Source organism: Serinus canaria, chromosome 13, assembly GCF_022539315.1.
Source record: "Serinus canaria isolate serCan28SL12 chromosome 13, serCan2020, whole genome shotgun sequence".
Classification (NCBI taxonomy): domain Eukaryota; kingdom Metazoa; phylum Chordata; class Aves; order Passeriformes; family Fringillidae; genus Serinus; species Serinus canaria.
In genome coordinates, this window is record NC_066327.1 from 18,182,871 (window position 1) to 18,206,355 (window position 23,485).

A 23,485-nucleotide genomic window follows, 5' to 3' on the forward strand; every position below is an offset into this window, starting at 1 on the left:
CTTCAATTCATTCCTGCAGCAGGATGGGAAGGCAAGTTTCCATGGATACTGAGCCAGCAGCAGCACTGACACTCACAGCAACTACAAGCTTAGTTTCCCTAAAGCTTGCTTCCTAAGGAGGATTTGCCCCCCTGTCCCCCCTGCTCTGTATTCTGCATTTGCAAATTAAAAATTTCAAGACAGATTGACATTTGAGGAATACTTAGAGACAAAAAATACCATCCCCTTACCTAGAAAACTGTGTACAAGAAATACAAGTGATTTGCATAATTTAAAGTACAAGCTGGAGAAACCTAGAAGTAAGCCCATCATGAAAGCAGCAGTTAACAAAAAGTAACAGACAAAACTGTAATTCCACTGTGTGGAAACATATGTCATAAAGGCACAGTGATTCTTTTATTGGCACAATATCGCAATGGATTAGTTTGAATCAAAAAACCAGTAAAAAATTAAACATTGAAAGGTATGCTAAGGTTAAGTATAAAATAGTTTGTACCAGCCTCTACTAATAAAGCAAGCAAAACAAAACCAAGGATTTGTCTCAGGTAATTTTTAACTTTGAAACCATTCTCTCTTCTTGTTCCCTGACCCTATAGCATTTTGCACTCTATGTCCTGTCAATACATTTCTTGTCACTGAAATGTATTGTGAGACAATATACTTGATAACGACGGACTTTCAAGGAGACCCAGTGTATTGCGCATGTTTATCAGAGCCAAAACTGTCAAATTTTCAAATAAAATTGTGGCTGCTCCAGTGGCAGTGTCTTATTACATTTCTGTGCTTTCACTAGGAACATTAAGGGAAGTGTTACAAATTTATTAAAATACTGCCATTTTGGAAAGACATTTCAAATACTGGTCAATAGTAGCAAATGCTTTGGACCTTCAAATCATACTACCTAGAAAAAACCCCAAATGTCTGGCTAGATGACCTAAACAGATCTTTGATCTCAATAGTAAAATTATAGCACCTTTAATGTAATTCCTACATACCTAACGTTGTATTCAGAGAAAGAAGGTTGAACACAGAAGAGGAGTTTGGAAAATTCGTAACAACAGGCAGTTTCCTAGCTCAGTGCACAAGTTGTAGGTCATCCACGGCCTCTCCAGTACTTCCCTGAAGTTCCCAGCAAGCCTCACCAAAACAGTGCAATGTTGCAAAAGAGTCTTTATTGCTATAACGTAGGTGCAGCTCAAGCTAGTTGCACTGCTCTGTCTGCAACTCTTAAAGCAGGTCTGTTGTTCTATTTTATACAAATTGATAAAAATGAAGGTAGTTGAAAGGAAAAGAAGATTAGATTTTTCCATCTGTGATTCCAGATTTTGACAAAAAACCAAATTTGTCTGAGTGATGTACTTCAATATCTGTAAAGGCATATTGGGCCTCACATACAGAATGTATGAATGAAATTCTCTGGCACCTCTTTCTGATCTTGAAAAGGAATAATAAAAGAGGACAAGGAAGATGCAATGTCAGTAAAATGTTCAGAAGCCAAAACAAACTGCAGTGTTTGTAGAAAAAGTCAAGTTCTGTTACTCATCCCTTTCTAACACAGCTCCAAACCATGACATGCTGATGAAGATCAGACTAGTTGCAATCATTATGTATGGGACGACACAAAATCTGCAGTAGGTATCTGTTAAAAAAGGAAACGCTCCAAATCACATTTTCAAAAAAGAGGTTTGGCCTGGTGCATTGAAAACTAGTATTATTTCTCTCCATAAAGAGTAAGTACCATAGAACAGATGTGTAGTAGCTGCCATTGAATAACAGCAGCTGCAGAAAAGCAGAAGCTATCCTCCAAAGCCTGGAGGCATGGTGTTGCTACAGTCCATCACTGATTTTAAGGTGGAAATACATCGGTGTAGGAGGCACTGCACAGTGTTAGTTAGTGGAAAGGCACTGTCCTAAATATAGCAACTCAGTTAAAAACCGTACGCATGGTGAATGTCTAAATATTCTAAAAAAGCGGGCAGACAGAGGCCTGCCGTGGCTCGCAACTTGAATATAAATCTCAAAGGCTGTAGAGGCTAGTGGTTTATGCAGCTGTCTTCTTCCCACGGCGAAAGAAGGCCGCCTGGCATAAAAGCGCTGTGTGGCCCGGCCGGCTCGGCGCCAGGATTTCCGCAGGGAAGAGCCAGCTCTGTGCCTGAGAAGAGGAACCAAGTCGCCTGCCTTTACGCTCCGTCTCTGCGACAGAGGATGCGCCGTCCGCGGCAGAACATGGAGCCGCAGACAGCGGCGAGTTGGCCGTCCGGCAAGTTCCGCGCTGCACCCGACGATGGGGCGACCGTGCGCCGCGGAGCTTCTGGCGCCGTCACCGGCGTCGGGCGCGCCTAAGCGCCGGGCTGCAGGCACGGCTCCGACCCCGCCCCCGGAGCCCCGCGCACTGCGGGGAAGCCCTCGCCGCGATGTCCGCGCACGCGCACTGCGGCCTCACTGCGTCGCCGGAGCCGCCTGGCGCGGTGCCAGGGGAGCCCCGCGCGCCGGCAGCGGGGCTGCCCGGGCGGGGCGGGGCGGCGGCCGCGGCGAGCGACTATTTATAGCGCGGGAGGCTCCCCCGGCCCGGGCAGGGTTCTTCCGCGGCTCCTCGGCGTGCTTGTTGCGTCGAGCAGACGGCCGAGGGTTCCATGCAGAGCGGGTGCAGGGTACAGCCAGCGCTTTAGCGGGGAGGGCAGAAAAGAGCTGTAGCCGCGTCAGGGGACAGTCCTAAGGCCGCGAGAGTAGAGTCCCCGAGCGCTGTCACATTTCATCGCGCTGAAGTTAGTGGTGGCTGTGGCCGTTTAGTACCTGGGGCTCTCTGTTTATCAGTGCCCTGTTCTCCGCTACGTGAAGGAGGCGCATGGAGCCGGGGTCTGTCCCGGTCTGGCGCTATGGGCAGACCTCCGTCGGGAGCGGGCGAAGCAGGGCGACCCCGGCAGGCCGCTGGAATCCCGGAGATTCCTCTTTTCCGGGAGCGGGCAGCTCCTGCCTTGGGCGCGCTGCCAGCACCCAGAAAACTCCACATCGAGGCTGCCGGGGGAGCCGCCGTGAGCGGCGCTTGGCTCCTCTGCGGAGACGGAGGGGAGACGAGTAGTGCGAGCTGAGCAAACGGGGTGGGGAGGAGGGGGAGCTCTGCCCGCGAAAACACGGCGGCGACTCCGGGGTCTGTCGGGTGCTCCCCGAGGCTCCTGTGCCACCCGCCCGGGCAGCAGCCTCCCTCTTTCGCGGCCCGGGGCTTCCGCGCGCTTCTGTTGCCAGGGGGCGGGCGCGCGCCCGTCTGCAGACGGGCTCTGCGCCCCCCCAACCCGGGGCCGGAATCGCCATATAAGGAACGGGAAGCCTCCGCCGGAATCGAGACTTATAAGGTTGTTTCCTAATATGGAAAGTACGGTGGGGGCTTCCGGCGGGCTGGCCTGAGCCGGCGGGGGCCGGGGACCCCGTCTTCCAGGATCGGCGATGCTGCGGCAGCGCTACGGCGGCGCTGCCCATGGCGGGGGTCAGACCTGCACCGGACGTGGGGCCCTCAGCCCGGGGCAGGCGGAGCCCCCCGGCCCGGCTTTCCCCGGTGCCAGGCTCTGACGCCAGGAGGGGTCCTCCGGCCCGCATCCATATTAGGGCTTCCTGCTTTCCATATATGGCCATGTACGTCAGGGCTGGGGCGGGCTGCGGCCGTAAGACCCGATATATAGAGGCCGTGCCGGAGCGGGCGGGGAGCGGAGCGCTTCCAGCGGGCAGAGCCGGGGGCAGCCCCGGGCGGGCGGGCGGGGAGCCGAGAGCTTTCAGCGGGCAGCGCCGGGGCAACAGCGGCGCAGAGCGGGCGCAGGACGGCCGCCTCGCCGCAGCCGGCCCGTCCGCCGGCCCCGCGGCGGCAGCGCCATCACCCGTCTGAGTCGGAGCCCGGCGCCCTCATGGCCGCGGCCAAGGCAGAGATGCAGCTCCTGCCCCCGCTGCAGATCTCCGACCCCTTTGGCGCCTTCCCGCACTCGCCCCCTGCCATGGACACTCACTATCCCAAGCTGGAGGAGATGATGCTGCTCAGCGGCGGGGGTCCGCAGTTCCTTGCCCCGCCCGGGGCACCCGAGAGTGCGGGCTTCGGCGCCGCCGGGGAGCCCGGAGAGCAGCACTTCGAGCACCTCGCGGCAGGTAAGCGCTCTGACCTCGCCTAGGCGGGCGGGGAGTCCCGGTCTGCAGCGGGGGCAGCGACGCCTGCGGGAATTCCGCGCTGCAGCGTCGCCTCTGTCCCGGCGGCCGCGCGGGGGGATTCTCCTGCGTGCGTCAGTGGCTCCGGAGTAGCTGCGGCTGGAGACCTGCCAGCGACGCTGCAATATGTTACGCTCAATTAGTAATTAACCAGAATCTGGGGCTGCGCTGTTAGAGGGATGGCTCGCGAAGCACCGGCAGCAGCTGCAGTAACTGCTGGAATTAATCGCTATTCCTCTCTTTGCAGACACTTTTCCCGAAATCTCCCTGAACGAGAAAACCCTGCCAGAAACCAGCTATCCCAACCAAACGACGAGACTGCCACCGATAACCTATACGGGGCGCTTCTCCTTAGAGCCGGCCCCCAACGGCAGCAATCCCCTATGGCCAGAGCCCCTCTTCAGCCTCGTCAGTGGGCTTGTGGGCATGGCTAATGCACCTCCCACATCTACGCCTACTTCATCATCACCATCCTCCTCCTCGCAGAGCTCCCCACTGAGCTGTTCTGTCCAAGCCAGCGACAACAATCCAATTTATTCAGCTGCACCAACATTTCCCAATTCCAGCTCTGACATTTTTCCTGAATCCCAGACCCAGTCTTTCCCCAACCCCTCTGGAGCCCCTATCCAGTATCCACCTCCAGCTTATCCGACTGCTAAAACCAACTTTCAGGTGCCGATGATCCCGGATTACTTGTTCCCTCAGCAACAGGGTGAGCTCAGTCTTGTTCCAGCTGATCAGAAGCCCTTCCCAGCTCTTGAGACCAGAGCACAGCAGCCTTCCCTCACACCACTGTCCACCATCAAGGCATTTGCTACGCAGACTGGCTCCCAAGAGCTGAAGACCCTCAATGCTAATTATCAGTCCCAGCTGATCAAGCCCAGCAGGATGAGGAAATACCCCAACCGTCCCAGCAAGACGCCTCCTCATGAGCGTCCCTATGCCTGCCCAGTGGAGTCCTGTGACCGGAGGTTTTCACGATCCGATGAGCTAACGCGGCACATACGCATCCACACGGGACAGAAACCTTTCCAGTGCCGCATTTGCATGCGGAACTTCAGCAGGAGTGACCATTTGACTACGCACATCCGCACGCACACAGGAGAGAAGCCGTTTGCTTGTGACATTTGTGGCAGAAAGTTTGCCAGAAGTGATGAGAGGAAGAGGCACACTAAAATCCATCTTAGGCAGAAGGACAAGAAAGTGGAAAAGGCAGCACCAGCCTCAACTGCTTCCCCAATTCCTGCGTATTCATCCTCTGTGACTACGTCCTACCCTTCCTCTATTGCCACCACTTATCCCTCCCCAGTGCGCACAGCGTATTCTTCTCCTGCTCCCTCTTCCTATCCCTCCCCTGCACACACCACATTCCCATCCCCTTCTATAGCAACCACTTACCCCTCTGGCACTGCCACTTTTCAGACCCAAGTGGCCACTTCCTTCTCATCTCCAGGAGTCACCAACAATTTCAGCTCACAGGTAACCTCAGCACTTTCAGACATGAACTCAGCCTTTTCTCCAAGGACAATTGAGATCTGCTGAGACTACCTTCTGGAACAGGATAATTCACCTTTTCCATTGGTATTATCAGACACGGAGTCTCCAATTACTCCCACAACACCATACGTTGCAAGGCTATTTAGTTGAAACTTCAGCTGCCTGAATCGACTGCTGCTTAAGTTTTCCACCTCTGTTGAATGACTTAATTTGCATGGACTGTGGATATAAGTTCAATATAACTTTCCCTGTAAACAATAATCTTTTATTAGGAAGAAAGGACTTTTGATTAAGTATCTAGCTAATGTAAATTGTACATGTGCCATGGTTTTGCTTTCCTTTAGGTACTATTGATGTGGAAAAAATCTTTGCATATTCATATTGTATAATTTGGAGTTTGCAGGGCCATATTTTGTAAATGTTAATTCTATTTCAGTGATAATGCTATAATGCGTTTCAAACTTCTTTGGGAACAGCACTTACTGTATTTGAGCATGTTGGAGTGATGCTATGTAATTATCATCTGATGAGACACTCACATGTGGCAGAAGTTTTGTTTTAAAAGTTACAAGTCTTGGTGCCTTTTTGTGAAGCCTTGCTGACGTCATGCGTTTGTGTGAGTGGATGCTTTGCATCTTGCCTTAAAGTGGAAGGGATGTTACTCAAAGAATGTAAGGAAGAGCAGGGAATGGGTGGGGAGAGGAGCAAGAGAAAGGGCCAGGGGATGGAATATAAGCAAAAAAAAAAAACCAAACCAAAACAAAAAATACAAACCCCAGAAACAAATGATCAGAAAAACAACAACAACAAAAAAAAACCAACAAACCAACCCCAGACCCTCTCCCCCTCCACCTCTCAAAGTCTATTTTTGTTACAAAAATGTAAATTTATATATATATATATATATATATATTCAGGAGTTGGAATGTTGTAGTTACCTACTGAGTAGGCAGCAATTTTTGTATGTTATGAACATGCAGTTCATTATTTTGTGGTTTATTTTTACTTTGTAATTGTGTTTGTTAAAATGAAAGTGACTGTTTGGCTTCTAAACACATTGAATGCGCTTTCCTGCCATTGGGATATTTGGTGTACAATACCCTTCAGAAAAAAATAAATAAAACATCACATTGTGCAGACTTACACTTTCCTTGAAATTACTATTTAGCAAGACTGCACCACAGCAATCCCAACTCTTTCAGTTGCTTCAAAGCCAGTACATAACCACTTGTCTCCTGGGAAAAAAAAAAACAAAAACAAACTGTTTAAAGAAAGGAGACTAAATCAATCTTATGTCCAGTTGCTTGCAAAAAGCATGGATCGTGGACTCATGTCCTTGCATTAGGTGCATCACCACCTCTTTTGAAGTAGCCACAATTACATTCTCCTGGTCTAGCCTACGGGAATTTTGATTGTGCTAAAAACTGACCAAGTAGGCAGTCAAGCATTGCTTGATGAGCCTGAGGGTGCCCTAGGTTCTCCAGAGCATTTTGAAATGAGTAATTTTCATGCCTAAAGAGGAAAAAAGAAGATAGATTCTCTTTGGTGCATTGTGTGAAAAGCGGTCCAAGTAAGGCAGTAGTGTTTGGCTATACGGGAATGAAGGCCGGTGCACCCTTGCTAGCGTAACATAAAAGAAATAAATGCATGAGTCTTCTGCATCCCCTGTTTTCCTGGCTTTTGTCACACAAAACGAAAACAGATTTCAGGGAAGAATAATGCTTTATGAGAAAGCATTACCCATACATTTTCTTCAGGATCTTTCGTTTGCTGTTGGCCTGAAAACAGGATTTCTGTTTCTTAAAAAGTTTGCTTCTAGTCCAATTAGTAGGATGAGTCGGTTTCAAGGAGTTTGCTCCCAAGGAAACAGCAGGTGCTGTCACTGGCGGCAAAAACCCTCCCCCTGCAGGAAGTGCAGCGGCGAGGAAGGAAGCGAAAACCTCTCGCTTTTGCGCTTACGCGCAGAAGACCTATTTGCTAGGCACTAAACCGCAGCTGTTTCTGATTTAAAGCCCAGTTCAGGTCTGTCCACTAGTGACAGGAACGGCCGCGCGGCTTGGCTCGGAGGAGAGCCCCCCTCCACCGCCAGGCTCCAGCGCTCGCCGCGCAGCGTCAGCGCCGGGAGCGCGCCGGGGGCGGCCCCGACTGAACAGAAGCACCGTCCCCGCTGTCCCCGTCCGGAACTGCACCGACCAAATTTGGCATTTCCTCCGTGCCTTTTATGGCACTTCCGCGGCCCAAAAAAGGAGTTTCCTGCTCAGGCGTTCCGGGGCTGCGCCGCGCAGCCGCCGTGATGCCGCAGCGCGCTCCCCGCCCCCCCCCCCCCCACCCCCCCACTTCGGGAGGGCCTCGCCGGCGGAGGGCGGGCCCGCACCGGCGGTGAGTCACGCGCCTGAGGGCGGCCGAACGGCGATCCGCGGTGGGTCGAGCGGCGGGCTGGGGCTTCCAAAGGCTGCTAGAGCGCAGGCCGACCGTCAGCGCTTCCTCGCTGCTGGTTACTGTTCGTTTGCGTTAATTTGCACTGAGTCGCTCTTCATACACGCCTCCGAAATAGGATACCGTCTGACCTGGGGAGTGCTGCAAAGGCCAGTGACCTTGTCCACCCAAGCTTTTGCTCTGCAGACCCTTTCCGTAAGCGACTGTTTACGTGGGGAAGTGTGGATAGTCTTCGACTAGGTGGCTGGTTTGCACTTTAATTGCACTAGAGGAAAAATGATTGCTCGGTTTTCTTTTTTTTTCCCCTTAGAAATGTTAAGAAAATTAATCCACAAACACCAGAGGTTTATGTCCAAAAAGGAGACAGAAGAGTCCTTTCTGGCTTTATTCGAATAAAGGGAGAGGCCCTGGGGCATTCCCCTGGGATCTCTCAAATTTTTGGAGGAGTCAGCCTCCTTTTTATCCTAATTTCGCGGCCACATTTTCCTTCTGTCTTTCCCCATTGGCTGAGGTACTTGAGAGGTACAGACTCCCCGATGTGCCTGATACTAAAGATTTCCCTCTAATGTATAACCCTCCCTTTTAATTTTTACGGAATTTGGAGGTTTTTCTTTCCCATTTTTTCTTTCATCTTTCAATGTCTAATTTTATCAGAGAACCTAAAGTTTATTTGTAAAAGCAAATATCTTTTTCCTTCATCAATCAGTGGAATCCTTCCCATTGTTTATTTTATCTTCCAGAGCTAGTTTTATCTACCAGCAGACCCACAGCTTGTTTGTTAAGACAAATCTGCTATTCCTCTCAGAAATAAAGAGCTAAAAATTAGTACAAGCATACCTGGAGCCCAGTATCTGGTGTGGTACGCTATGTGGTCTGTTGCTTTGTGTCCTTTTGTTTTCTAGAAATGTTACTAAAGACTTTCTGTAAAGCTGGTGAAATGAACTGTTACAGATATTTCTGCTGTGACTGTGAACTGCTCTTCCCGAGTAGCTCATGGGCCCTGACTGGAGAGATGAGACAACATGGAGATCAGAAAAGATCTGTAGGCAGAGACTTTGTAGTCAAGAGGTATGTGGTCATGGACCTTTCTTTCCTTTAGGGCTCTCACTCATACATGTCCAGACTTTGTGCATCTGAGCAAGACCTCAGGTAGCCCCCAGAAAAATAACTTTTTGGACTCTAAACTGGTAGTTGGCAACTGAGGGTGATCTGAGCTGTGGCAGATGCCCTTATAAAGGCTGTCCCCAAGGTGCTCACCACTGTCGGGTTGGACTAAAGCTGAGTGTAGCAGCTGAAGGCTGGCTCATGAAGAGTGTCTGTGACCTGTTCTGAACCAAACTATTGACTAGGACTGACCCCTTTTAAAGCAAACTGTGCTGTTAACTGGGCTAGCATATTTAGTGACTTTTTGGTATAACTGCCTGTTTATTTCAAATATTTTCTGTTTGTGGCCCACTAGACTTTAGAATCCTGAAGAGTTTTGAGTGTAGATAATAAATTTATGAAGAGGGCTTGGTGGTGTGATTGTTGAGCTAAATATCCCATGTTTTTACCTGTGTACATTTTTGTAATTTAGCCCTAATAAGTACTAGTTAAACCTAGAAAAGAGATTGCATGTTTTAAAGTGCACAAAGACTCTAGGATGAAATGTGACATGTAGCTAAAGAACGAGAACTTTAAGAATAGTTAAGCTTCTCTGCTATAATCAAAGATCAGCCTTGACTGATAGCCTAATGATTTATGATCTTGAATGAAACTCTGTCTTCTAAATAGCTGAGGCTGATGCTTATACATAATATCTAGCACTTTCCAGGATTCAATTTGTGATAATTTTTTGGCACTGTCATAAGAAAAATTACACAAAAGTATTTTCAATGTATATATTTCACTTGAATAAATACAAAAAAGCATTATCAAAGTATGCTTTCTGATACTTTTTTTTTTTTTTAAGAAGCATATAGGCTTATCTTTTTCTTTTGTGGGCTTTTCATACCCCATTTTTATATCTCCAAACACGAATGATGTTAGACAATTATACTACTGGTAAATGTTGATAGTTGAAAGTTCTGCTGTTCGTGTTAGGTTGTCCTGGGTAATATGTCAGGTTGACCGGGGTAATATGATGTGTCTTCTCTTATGCCAGCTACTATGATAGTGGGCTTCTCCTGCAGCACTACAACTGTTGATCAGAAAGAGATGTGCGAACATCGGAGTTGGAGAGATGGGGAGAAAGAGCTTCAATTTGATCGTTAAAAGGCACAGAATGCTTTCATCCTTTTGGTAAGATGCAGTTAAAACTTTTAAACAGACTGAGCATTGCTTTTTATGTCTGTGGCTGTTTTTCAGTTTGACCAGGGTAGTTGGGGATGGCTTTAGAAGCTCATGAAATCATATTATATAATTGAATATCTAAAATCTGTTTATCCTAATTACTGCACTTGTTTGCAGCAGTGTGTGTAGCTCTCAGGTTATCTACGAGAATCTGGTAAGTGGGCAAGGTGAGCAGTGACCAGTGGATGGAAGCAGTTGGTATTGCTCAGGTGCGATTTCTGGTGTGACTCTTAGCCTCTGTTCTCGTTTGTGTGCTTTAGGTGGTCCAGTGGTATTACGCCGAGACCCCCTCAGCAACTGGCCGACACACCCGGTTTGTCGCTCCCTGTTTGTTGCGGGAATTGTTATTGAGGAGTAAATTTGTGTTTGAATTATTATATATATATTTTTGATGTGTTATTATGTTGAGTCTTAGTCATGTTGTTTTAAATTATAGTTTTGATTCTTTGAGGTAACTTTTTGTGTTTTCTTGTTTGAGTTTTTTGGTAACTAAATACAGGTTTTTTTTGGTGATGGTTTTAGTAATTTTGATTTTTGTGGTTTAGCTGTAATTTGGGTAAGAGTGTATAAATAATTTTTTAAGAGTTTATGTTATGTATTGGATTATTTGATTTGCAATTTAAATTTTGTGAGGGATAAGGTTAGTTAAGAGGTATACTAACGAGGTATGTAGAAAATGGATTTTTCAGATTGGTGACCAATAAACACTGTATTTGGATGTGTGGTTTTAGTTAGTGTTGCTTATTAGTTTTGTTTTGGCTGTAGAACTATTTACGTTGGTTCTTTTGGTTGTAAATAAGGTTTGACTCAGTGAGTAGGAATCTCCTGTGATTTCTATTCTGTGGAAACAGAAGTATAACTTTTTCTGGAGCTTACGAAATTTACGGGACTACTTTATTGACTATTTACTAAGTCCTGTACTTGAGTAGGTTTTTGAAAGTCTGATATTGACATCAAAGAAGAAAAATGAGAAAACGAAGGAAGTAGAGAAGTTTTCTCCTTACAGGATAAAAAGGATTTAACATAGAAACTGCTTTGTCTAATCTTCCGTGAGGGGTGTCCGTGGGACGGCCGAGCCCACCGCGGGATTCGGCAGCAGGAACGCAGCGAGCTGCGCGCCTTGGACGTGAGGCAGCGCCGCCCTCAGGGAGCCGAGCCGAGCCGAACGGAGCGAGCGCCTCCGAGTTGAGCCGAGCCGAGCAGAGCCGAAGAAGCGAATCCAGCCGAATGCAGACGGTAATAGCCGAGCCGAGCCGAGCCGAGCGCAGCATCCCGAGTAGGGCGGGGCGGGCTCGGGTTGGAGCCGGGGCTCTATGAGGCTTCCCCACCTGTCCCTCTCTCTACACCTTCTTCTTCCTCTCCGTATTCCCCTTCTTTCTCTCTCTTTCCCCCCTTTCCCTCTCTCCCCAAAGCCGACCCCTTTCCTTCCCTTTTCGGCCTGCCCTCACGTCCCCCCCTCTACCATTTCTTCTTCCTCCGCGTATTCCTCTTCTTTGTCCCCAAGACCCTGCCCTCGTCTCCTTCCCAATCCCGACTCCCTGCCTCCGTCACTCCGTTCCATTCCCCCTCTCTCCCTCCTCTGCCCACAGTCCCTCTTCCCCCCCTCCCGCTTTCCTCCACAGCCCGACCTCCCTCCCTGCCCTTTCTCATCCCCTGCTGTCGCTCCTCTCTTCCCGTACCCCCTTTCCTTCTTTCCCCCGCAGCCGCGGGACTCGGGGTGCCGGAGAATAAAGCGCAGAGGGCCGGAGCCCGGCGCCCCGCGGCCCCTGCAGGAGTCCCCGCACGGGGCCGGAGGCTCTCGGCGGATCCCCCCGTGCCGGTCAAACACCCCGCCCGACACCGCCACACCTGCGGCTTTCCCGACATCGCGCTGAGAGTGGCCCCCGCTCTGTGCCGTGCCGTCCCCGCTGTCTCTGTCACTCCCTCTCGCTGCCCCTCGTCTGTGAGAGCGAGGCTGGGGAGGAACCTCAACCCTTCTGGGGCTTCCCCCCCCCCCCCTTTCTTGTTGCAGCAGAATCCCCTTCTGGGGGCCTGTACATGTGGAAGGGGCTTGAAGGAAGCGCTGCACTGCTGTCCAGGGCAGTTGGACTCCTTCTGTGCCTTCTTTGGGGGTGAGGAAAAGGGGTTAAGAGTCGGGGCTCTGATGCCATTTGGGGCACCCCAATGTCCCTAGGAGAGGGAGCCACACTGCGGTGGAGGAGCAGGTGAGTGGGGAATATGGGGGGGGTGTCAAGCTCAGTTGTCCTTCCCCAGAAGGACCCAAAGCTGCCAGAAATTTTCACAGGGAGGGGTTGGTGTAGAATACTAAAACCTGTCAAGTTTTTCATTTTTATAGGTATTGGAAAAGAATAGGAATTTATCTCTAAATTCATTTGGAAAGAAACCCTCTCTCTAGCCACTCATTTGTATACAGGAATGTAAGAAACTCTGACTAGAGATGGGTAGTAGTTTTGAAAATAAAGCCACAACGTTTTTATCTAGGAATGAACAAATGAAGTGCCTTGAAACCGTAAGAACAGCTGCAGGGGCTGAAGGGAATGGAAAGGGCTCTCCGGCGCCTTTTGCCTCCGTTCTCTGACCGCCCCTAAAGCGCGCCGCAGCCCCGGGGTGAGCTCGGCGGTACTGCTGCCGCCTTGTGGACAGAGAGCAGTACTGCCGCCTCGCGCCGGTTTTCCTTCCAGTCGTAAAACTGCAAACATCGCAGTGTTCCTCTGACACCAGCGGTTCTAGGAAATAGAGCTGTAGGTGGCCTTGGCCTCCCTTAGGCCCTCATGTCAACTGACTCTGAAACATTAGGGTGGAAGTTATTCTACCTCTTGAACAGAGGTACCTTTTCCTTACAGGTGCTTGTGCCATAGTTTGGATTCTGCTTCCTAATATTTCTAGTGTGACAGTTTACCATAGAGACAATCTGCCAGGAGGCAGCACTTTGGGGGGCATGACCGTCCTGGGTGTGTATTCTGAACTCCTTCTGAATGTTAGGTTTGAAGTATTTCTTATCTCAGGAAAACAGCAGTTTTTTGCGTCTTTTTATGAGCTGTTGAAATTTTGGGTTCAGTTTCTTGAATAATGGATGTCATAGGATTCCTCCCAGATGACAGCTGCTGGGAACTATGGCTCTTCTTGGTCCTGAATTTCAGGGGCTGTCTCCAAAGTGACCTACAGACATTGGAATGGAAATCTTTATTTACTGTATAAAGAATCACTCTCCGAAGCATCAGCCAGGGTCTAAATGTGCCATTCTGCCTTTTAAAAGTACCAACATCACATGATTTTTCTCAGATTAAAGATTCTGTGGAGTCGGATCTGCCTGGCCCTTGAGAGTTGTCGGCCTCCTGTGAACTGGTCTTGCCAGAAGGGCTTGCTGAGTTTTCCATTGTGTGGAAAAGAGATCCCATTTGGAGCCTGAAGCCTCATGTTTCCTGTGGGATTTCCACTAGAATTGCAAACTTTGCAAGATTTCTTATAGCAGAAATTTTCTGGGGACTAGGACTCTGGCTGGATTTGGGTCCTGGGACTCTCAAGTGAAGTGACCTTGAGACAATAGGGCATGCAGATTTCCTTGCTGTTGAAAAGAGCTATTGTTTGCACTCAGGAGCCACCATCTGAATGGGGGTGTCACCTCTTAAATTTGCAAATGTCACGGGATTTCTTCTAAATGAATGGTGCTAAGAACATAAGATCTGGCTGGATTTGGACTTAGAGGTGCCTCCTCTGAATTGGTCTTCAGACACTAGGTTGGAAAGTGTTTCTGCATATGCCAAATAGCCCTTGCTATGCAGTTAATCGGCTTCAAAGTACCATCAAGTTGCTGCCCCTGCAAGGATTTTGGCAGAGCCTGGTCGTGGTGTCTCCATTCTACTCCACCCCCTTAGCAGGTGCTCATGGTTGTACGGGGAATCATCGTGGAGCATGCCAACACAGTTCCATCCTGGGAACAGCACCTGTATTTTACCCTAAAATTTCTGTCCTGTTATATCCTGTTAGGATACAAATGTAACTTCTCAGTTTCCTCTGATTTTACCCCATCATCTTTCCATACAAACGCTGCTCCACTTTCCAGAGGATTATTGTGAGCAGATGTGAGCTCTGCTGTCCCTTTGGACTGAGAAAGACAGAGGGATTTTCCCAAGTTCCTTTTGAACCTCTCCTGCACCTGTTACAAGTCCTCAGTCTCCTGCAGTTTTGTGGGTCAGTCACATGTAAAACAGCATAACTGGCTGGCATGCTCTGCTCATAAGGAGAGAGAAGAGAAGAATCCCTCCGCTCATGCCAGACCTGCAGCTGCCAAACCTCACCAAAGCACCTGAGGAGCCCCCAGGGATTGATGGCACAGAAGGGAGGTGATGGAGCACAGCACAGCAGGCAGCCTGCCCTCCATCCGGGTGTGAAGGCAGGGCTGGGAACTGCCATCAACATCCCACTAGGTCTGGCTCCTGGTGCCACCCTGAGGGTTTCCCCTGCCTCTGGGCAGTCCCAGCTGCTGCAGCCCACTTGACAGAGACTCACTGCCTATCCTGTGCTTGGCTGCACTGGAGAGGATGAAGCCGAGGACAGCAGTGGTAGCCTTCACATCCCCTGACTGCAGACAGGAGGGAGGGTGAGCTCTCTCACCTTGGGAAGGCATCCGCAGACTCACTGCTGCCCGTCTCTGGAGCATGGCTCCACCTGGGGATGGTGGTAAGGACAGCAGTGCTCACCTAACTTTGCACCTGAGGTCAGCTTCAGGATCTTGTCATACTGTGGGAGAGCGGAGCTTCTCAGTAAACACCAGCTAACACACTCACTACCAGTGTTAACACTAACAATTCTTACCTAAATATTAATACTAATAACACTTACTATGCATATTATCAATACGAGTAGAGGCCAGTAGCGTTTTTAACGCTGAGGCTTGCATGAAAACCACAAAATTAATTAATGTTTCTGATTATGCTATTGTGGTGTTGAAATACTTGGCCTCCACTGCGGTAGCCCCACACATACCTCGATGGCCTCCCCCAGCAGGTCCCGCAGCACTTGGATGCAGATCAGCTTAAGTTTCACTGATGTGATAAACGGAGTTCACTCTTTAAAATTTTTAAGGATAAAAGGACAAAATAATCCAGCAGTGGGGTGCTTTTGGCACACAGCCAAAGAGCACAGAGGTAGCTTAAAATCATGTTCACTATATACGGTTACATTGCTAGGGTTACATGCATATTCATTAGCTTATACATTATTCAAACATTCCTTTGAGTTTTTGATGTTCCAGGAACTCTCTTGTTTGGTTTTAACCTCTGACTTGGCTGCAGAACATTCTGTAAATTAGGTCTACGTATTTTATTTCTTTCTGCAGTTTTATCCTGTTGCTTCACACTCCCTGATAGCGCCAATAAGAGCCAATAAATCCTTCCTGCATGCTTAAGCTCTTTTTGTCACTGTTACCAGTTGTTAGGGCCAGTGTGCAGATACAAGAAACAGAATAATTGCTTTACACCACTCTCTGAGCTAGTTACATAGAAGTATTTTAGTTTCTATTTTAACATTTTGCTAAAGCCTACGATATAATGTATTTATCACGCTACTATTTATATGAAATACACAGTGCATACATAAACTGGCATATTACACTACACAAAGCAGTTAAAAGTAAGTTGTATCATATCAAAATACTTGTGATGTAAAAAGCAAATCTATAAATGTGAAAGCCAGTATTGTTTTATCATCTATAATATCGGACGAATGTGGGGGAAAACGAGGGTGAGCAGCGAGCCCGCAGCAGGCGCAGGGCGGGCAGGGGGACGCGGGCCCTTGACTTTGGCCGGGGTGCTGATCTCGGCGGGTCGGGGCAGGCCAAGTCCCCGCAGAAGCGGAAGCACTGCGGGAGAAGAGGCGCCCAGAGCCCGCAGCGGGCTCTGCACGCCCTCCCCGCTCCCCGCTGCCGAGCCCCCTCCTCACCATGTCGCCACCGCTCCCTGGTCCGCGCTGCTGTCGCAGAGTCTGCGACCCGGAACTACTCCCCGGCTACACCCCTTCCCGCCCCCTGCCCCCAATGCCGATGGGGCGCTCCGGTAGGGGCTCTGCGGGGTCTTTTCTGGGGGGTCTGGGCATGAGAGAGGGCCGGAGAAGGGGACGCGGGTCTCACGAGTGGGACCCTGAGCGCCCGCGGGCCCTCCGAGCAGACCGGGGGCCGGACCACGCTCCCACGGGCCGCACCCTCACGGCACCCAAGCCTGCCAATCCCGGCCCGTCTTTCTCCGCCCTGTCCAATCACAGCCGCCCTTTCAATCAGGGCGCGGTCCCGCCAATCTCAGCCTGCCCAGTCACGGCCCGGCCCCTCTGCCTGGTCCCACTCCCCGGTACTCCTGAGGCGCCGCTCCCGCTCCCGCCGCTTTCGGAGCCGGCGGAGCTGTGTTCCCGCTGCCGCAGCCTCGGCAGGCGCTGTTGGGGCCGGGAAGGGCGGGCGGGAGCTTCCAGTTCAGGTCCTTGCCGGGATTTCTCCCAGGGAAACGGGCAGATGGCGGGGAGCGGGCGGTCTCGGCCCCTGCAATGGCGACGGCGCGAGCAGGGCTTGAGGGGACCGCGGGGGGGTCTCGGAGCCGAGCGCGGCGGGAATAGGCGGGCTGGGATTGGTGGGGCCGGCGCTGCCTCGGGTTGTGATTGGCTGGCTGATCCGGCCCGGGGCATAAATAGCGTGCGTTGGGGCGGTACAGGCGTTAGTTCGGCGGTGAACGTGCGAGTGACTGTTCGGTACGTGCCGATGTGGGATTCGAGGAGCGGCGCTGCGCTAGGACTGGACCCCCGCGGCAGGTGATTCGGGGAGCACAGATACAATGCTTGCGGCAGTATCTTCGGGCCGGCACCCTGCGCGGCTCGGGTAGCTGGTGGCTGGTGTAGCGCCTGGAGTGGTGCAGGGCGGGTACCGGCTGCTGTTACTGGGGGCCGGGAACTAGATATTTCGCGGTTTTTGGATTTAAAGTAACGTTTAGAATACCGGGAATAAAACTGGCTTTTTGCATCTTTATTACTTTATTTTGTTTTTACTTGTAATAATAATGATTTTTTTCTTTATTGCGTTATTTTATTTTGCTTGTATTATTACTTTTTTTTTTTTTGTTTGATTTGTTTTCTTTACTAGATACCTGATGTTAATTCAGTAAGGGTTGTGGGACTGGGGCGGAAACACCAGTTGTGAGATCAGTGGGGATGTAAAGCCCCAGGGTGTGGAATAAGGACTTTGGCATGAGTCAGGCACAAAACGGTGGAGTGGTGGAAATGCTGGGGCTAGATAAATGCCACCGGAGAAGGGCACGGAGCTGCAGTGCAGGGCCTGCAGGATATGCCTGGGAGTTCCCATGGTACCAAGCAGAGGCCGAGTGTGTGGGGGCTCAGAGGGTTCGAGGGCCCAAGAACCAGCCCAAGGGTGCCGTTTGGGATGGGGGAGCAGGAGCCCAGTGGCTATTCCCAGCCCCTGGAACTGCCTGGGGGGACATGAGAGGGTCTTTGTGCAGATGCTGGGCTGAGGCCTAGGGTGAGGGGGAAGGTAGATGTTGGGCTTCAGGCCTCAAGTGTCCCCAAAGTTGGGATCCCATTAGGCTGGGTGGGATAGCTTCTAGAGACATTGAAATGATGGCAGTAACTGATTTGTGACCTTATCAACAGCCCGAAGCTGCAGTGAGAAGCAGAAGCAGCTTTTAGCTGCAGGCAGTAAAAAGCAGAGGAGCTGGAGCTGAGGCAGCAGAGCTGGAGGAGACAGAAATATGGTAGGGTTTGGGGTAAAACCCCTGTGGGGCTGGGATAGGGAATGTGGAGCTGGGAGGTGAACTCCATGGTCGGAGCTGAAATTGCTGTAAGGGCTGCGATCTGAGCTCAAACCACACAGAGCTAGAGCTAAAACAAAGATCCTGCCCTGAGGAGCACAAGTAGCATTATGTGGCACTGCTGGGGGGATGTTGAGGGGGAAGTGGAACAGAAGAGCTGGCAGTGAAATAAAGCTCGTGGGACTGGAGCTGAAATCACTGGGGCCAGGGTGGGGACTGCAGTGCTGCAGCATCAGTCACTGCTCAAAGGGATACTCGCGGTAGATCAGGAGAGTAATCATGGATTAGGACATGAAATGAAAAAGCTGGAAATAAAATAACGTCTGCCAGAATGGGGTGAGAATGGTGTTTCTGGACCTGGAGGTAAAACCTCACAACTGCACCCAAATCCAAAACCGAATTGTCTCAACCTGGAGCAGATTTGCCTGGCACAGCTGGAGATGGAAGGGGAGAGACCTGGCAGTCAAATAAAGCTTGTGGGTCACCAGCTGAAATCATTGGGGCTGGGAAAGGGGAACTGTGGGCCTGGGATTGAGATTGCACATGGGTTGGGAAATGTAGGGCTAGCATGGAGACCGTAGAATTTCTGTGCTAAACTTAATATATGCCTGTTATATCGATGGTGGTGTTGGGTGTTGTAACTGAAAATAGAATAGGTTGTGTGGAACCGAAGAAGGGGCTACAGCCTTGCACCTAAATGACCCGCCGATGGCAGGATACTGCCTACTGCTCTACTGCGCTTCTAGAGATCTAGCAGAGATCGCTGTGGGGCTGGGAAGGGGACTGCAGGGCTGCTGCTTTGAATGAAAATAGAGAAGAAACTATGAGGCTGAGAATGGGGCTCTTGGCATTGAGGCAAAAAGAGGCATGGTGTGTCACACTGCCTGGGGATTATTAGGCAAGAGATGAAATCATGATGGGTCTGGGATCGGGGCTGAACACGGCATAGGAACCATAGAACTGACACAGGCTGTAGTGTTCTTCTGCTGAAACCACTGTAGGCCTGTAATGTGGTGAAAGCAGAATAAGTTGTATGGCGCGCAAAAGGGGGCTGCAAACTTGTCCCTGAAAACCCTGTCGATGCCAGGATATTGCTGGGGAATGTGATCGTGCCTCCTGGGATGGAGCCAAAATCACTGTGGGGCTGAGGCTTGAAATGGAAATGGAAAAGAAACTAGACCTGGTAATGGAGCTGTTGGCATTGAGATGAACTTATGCAGGGTCTCTCACAGTGCCTGGGGCTTGTTGAGCTGCAGCTGAAATCACGGTGGGGCTGGGATATTGATGCTGGTGTGGCCTTAGAGAGCCTCGGGAGGGAGCTCAAGTGTTGCAGATCTGGAGCCAAGATCCAGATGCTGCCCTTTGAAGCTTGAGAATGGCGCAGCTGGAGCTGGAAGAAGAGAGCGGGCAGTGAAATAAAGCTTGTGGGTCAAGAGCTGAAAGGGCTGAAATCACTGGGCCTGGACTCATCGTTGCCTGGCTGGGATCGGGGCTGAACACGGCATGGGAACCATAGGGCTGCCACAGGGACAGTAGTGTTCTTCTGCCAAAACGGCTGTGGGCCTGTGACCTGGTTGAAGGGGCTGTGTATTGTAACTGAAAGTAGAATAGGTTGCATGGAGAGGAAAAGCAGGATTCAGCCTTGCACCTGAAAACCCTGTTGATGCCAGGATATTGCCTAGGTCTCTGATGGCACTTCCTGGGATGGAGGCAAAATCACTGTGGGGCTGGGACTTGGAATGGAAATGGAAAAGATACTAGACCTGGTAATGGGGTGTTGGCATTGAGGTGAACTTACGCAGGGGCTGGTACAGTGTCTGGGGATTGTTGGGCTGCAGCTGAAATCACAGTGGGGCTGGCATATTGATGCTGGCATGGCCTTAAACACCTTCGGGTGGAGCTCAAGTGTTGCAGATCTGGAGCCAAGACCCAGATGCTGCCCTTTGAAGCTTGAGAATCGTGCAGCTGCAGCGTGCCGCCCAAGGATCTTGGCGTTCTTAGTAGAAGGGTGAGTAGGAGACTTGTTGGACTGGGCTTAGGCCGCTCTTCAGCTAAGATGATGAAATGATATTTTGTGTTGCTGATTTTAGCTGAGCAAGGGACCCTTGCCTGGTGACTGCAGGAAATTGCTAGCAGGTGAGATGGCCTTCCTTGCCACCAGGTGCGGATTCTCATCCCTGGACATCCAAGAGATAAGTCGAGTGTTATGACACACAGAGGGGATAAAAGTGAGGTGCTGGGAGGGCCTTTTGAGCGGCAGCTTTGGAGGCAGGAATGTGCAACAGGTGGCCTCTTAGGCCTGGTAAAGTCGCACGGTGCTGCGGTGCTCAAAGGATCAGTCACCATGTGCCTTTGCAGGGGAAGCATCAATGGTGACTGTGTGTTTACAGCATTGTTCTTTGCCTTTATTTCTAGGAAGTAAAGCTGGAAATGAGGAGTCAAGGTGAGTGGGCAAGGTGAGCATCCATTCCCCTGGATGGAAGCAGTTTTCATTGCACAGGTCTCAATTTCTGCTGCATCTCTCAGCCTCTATTCTCCTTTGTGTGCTGCAGGCGGTCCACTGGTATTACACCGAGACCCCCTCAGCAACTGGCCAACAGACCCAGTTCATCATGGGAACTGACACTGAGAAATTGTGTTCAAGTGATTACAGGGTTTTTTTTTTTTTAATGTATTATTATGTTGAGTCTTAGTGGTGTTAATTGTCTTAAATTATATTTTTTTATACTTTGAGGTAACTTCTTTGTGGGTTTGTGGGTTTTTGCTTGGTTTTTTTTTTTTTGAAACTAAATATTATACAAGTATTTTTTGGTAATGATTTTAGTTATTTAATTGTGGTTTAACTGTAATTTGTGTAAGAGTGCATACATTGTATTTTAAGAATTTTTTATATATAGGATGTTTTGATTTACAATTTAAAGTTTGTGAGGGATAAAGTTAGGTATTAAGAGGTATGCTAACACGGTATGTAGAAAATGGATTTTTAGGATTGGTGACCAATAAACACTGGTTTTGGATGTGTGGTTTTAGTGTCACTTATATGTTTTGTTTTGGTTGTGGAATTGTTTATCGTGGGTTTTTTTGCTGTGTTTTAAATAAGGTTTGACACAGTGAGAGGAATCTCGTGTGGTTTGTTTTTTGTTGTAACAAGCATAACTTTAGGTTTAGGTTTCTTCAGGGAGCCGAGCCGTGCTGATTCGAACGGAGCGAACGGCTCCGAGTTTAGCCGAAAGGAACCGAGCTGCGCCGAACACACAGAGCGGCTCCGAGTTCGGCCGAGGCGAACTCCTCCGAAGAGTCGAATGCAGCCGATAATAGCCGAGCTCCACCGAGCGCAGCATCCCGGGCAGGGCGGAGCGCCGGGACGGAGCCGGGGCGGGCTCGGGTTGCAGCCGGGGCGGGCTCGGGATGAAGCCGGGGCTTAGGGAGGATTCCCTGCCTGTCCCTACCTCCCAGCCTTTCCCTTCCCCCCGCTTTCCTCCACAGCCCGAGCTCCCTCCCTGCCCTTTCCCATCCCCTGCCATCCCTCCTCTCCGCCCGTCCCCTCTTTCCTTCCTTCCCCCGCAGCCGCGGGGCTCGGGGTGCCGGAGAATAAAGCCTAGAGGGCAATAAAAATGGAGCCTATGAGGACAAAAGAAATTAAGGAGAGGAAAGCAGCTACTCCTCTATTATTGTGTGTGTTTGAACTTGGGAAGATCCCCCTTCACTTGTGGTTTTAAGGGTGTTGATTGAAGGCAAGCCTGCCTTTTCCAGGCTGTTAGGGGTATCACAGGGGTGACAGGGAATTCCTGCGTTCTATTTCAAATGGAAGGGGAAAAGTATTGTAAGTAAATTATATAAATATATGCAATGTGTATAATTGTATACATTTACATACGATGCATGTAAATATAAATAGATACAAAATAATAGAAATCGATACAATACATAATACAAATTTTACTGTATGTATCTATTTATATATCTATATTACATATCTAAATATAGCACATATAACACTAAATATAATATAATAGAGTAATATATTATAGTGAATATATTATAATATAGTATACAACCACTTAAGAATTTTAGATACTGTATGTATCTATTTATATATCTATATTACATATCTAAATATAGCACATATAACACTAAATATAATATAATAGAGTAATATATTATAGTGAATATATTATAATATAGTATACAACCACTTAAGAATTTAAATATCAAAAATATAAATCTAAAAAGATTTAAATATAGTTAAAAAAAAGGTATTTTTTGGTTTTTATATGGTAGCCGGCAAGTTTTTATTATAAAATTGTAAATATAGATAAAGGTAGATACCTAACCATGAAATATATAAACACCAATATATATAAAATTTTAATTTTAAAATAATGTAAGTATTAGCAGTACATATGATATATAATATAAATAATAAATTATATTAGTACATAATGATGCATATTATGTATGTTAATTGATTTAATACACCGATATGAACTAAATAAGAAAATGTGCATATAATAATTAGAAATATAGATATAAAAATATTTAAATAGAATTTAAAAGAAAGAGCTTTTTTTGTTTTTATTTGGTTAGAGGCAAGGGTTTTGTTTTAAAAAATATGAATATATATATTATTTATATATAGTTATAAATATAGAAATATAAAATCAATATTAAAAGATATATATAAAAATACAAAATATGAACAAATATAAATAATAGGAAGATATGTAATATAGAATAAAAATTCCACTATACTTCATTATACATTTTAGATGTGAATATAAACATGAAAAAAAAGAACCCCTTTCTTTTAAACAGTATTTTTTTTGGCTTTTATTTGGGTAGAGGAGGGGTTTTATTTTAAATAATTTAATCATTATAGAAATATAACCTAAATAAAGAAATATATACCCACTATATAAAGATATGTATAGAAATAGAAATTTCAATATAGAAATAGGAATAGATGCAATATAGATTATAAATCAAATTATACATCAATATACATTATAAATATAAAAATAAATGTAAATTTGAAAAAATACAAATATAAAATATATTTAAATGTTGTTTAAAAGAAAGGCGTCTTTGTTTTGGTTCCTATAGTGACAGGTTTTTTGGGGTTTTTTCCGGGGTTATTTTTTGGCATTTATTTCAGGGGAGTTTTGGCGGGGGCCGCCCCTGTTCTCTTTCGCCGCCTTCCCGGCCCGCAGCCCCAAGGCGCGCGGCTGCCCCCG

The 23,485-nt window shown here is 48.4% G+C and overlaps 2 protein-coding genes across 2 annotated transcripts; both read left to right on the forward strand.

The window, feature by feature from the left end:
- Positions 1 to 3,847: 3,847 nt before the first annotated feature.
- On the forward strand, positions 3,848 to 6,821 carry EGR1 (early growth response 1). Its single transcript, XM_050979727.1, has 2 exons — positions 3,848 to 4,128; positions 4,433 to 6,821. The coding sequence occupies exons 1-2, from the start codon at positions 3,894 to 3,896 to the stop codon at positions 5,725 to 5,727; spliced, it is 1,530 nt and encodes a 509-aa protein (XP_050835684.1). The 5' UTR covers positions 3,848 to 3,893; the 3' UTR covers positions 5,728 to 6,821.
- A 9,186-nt stretch (positions 6,822 to 16,007) lies between these two features.
- LOC127059062 (translation initiation factor IF-2-like) lies at positions 16,008 to 21,388 on the forward strand. Its single transcript, XM_050979667.1, has 4 exons — positions 16,008 to 17,241; positions 18,094 to 18,194; positions 20,667 to 20,694; positions 20,804 to 21,388. The coding sequence occupies exons 1-2, from the start codon at positions 16,391 to 16,393 to the stop codon at positions 18,107 to 18,109; spliced, it is 867 nt and encodes a 288-aa protein (XP_050835624.1). The 5' UTR covers positions 16,008 to 16,390; the 3' UTR covers positions 18,110 to 18,194; positions 20,667 to 20,694; positions 20,804 to 21,388.
- The last annotated feature ends 2,097 nt before the right edge of the window (positions 21,389 to 23,485 follow it).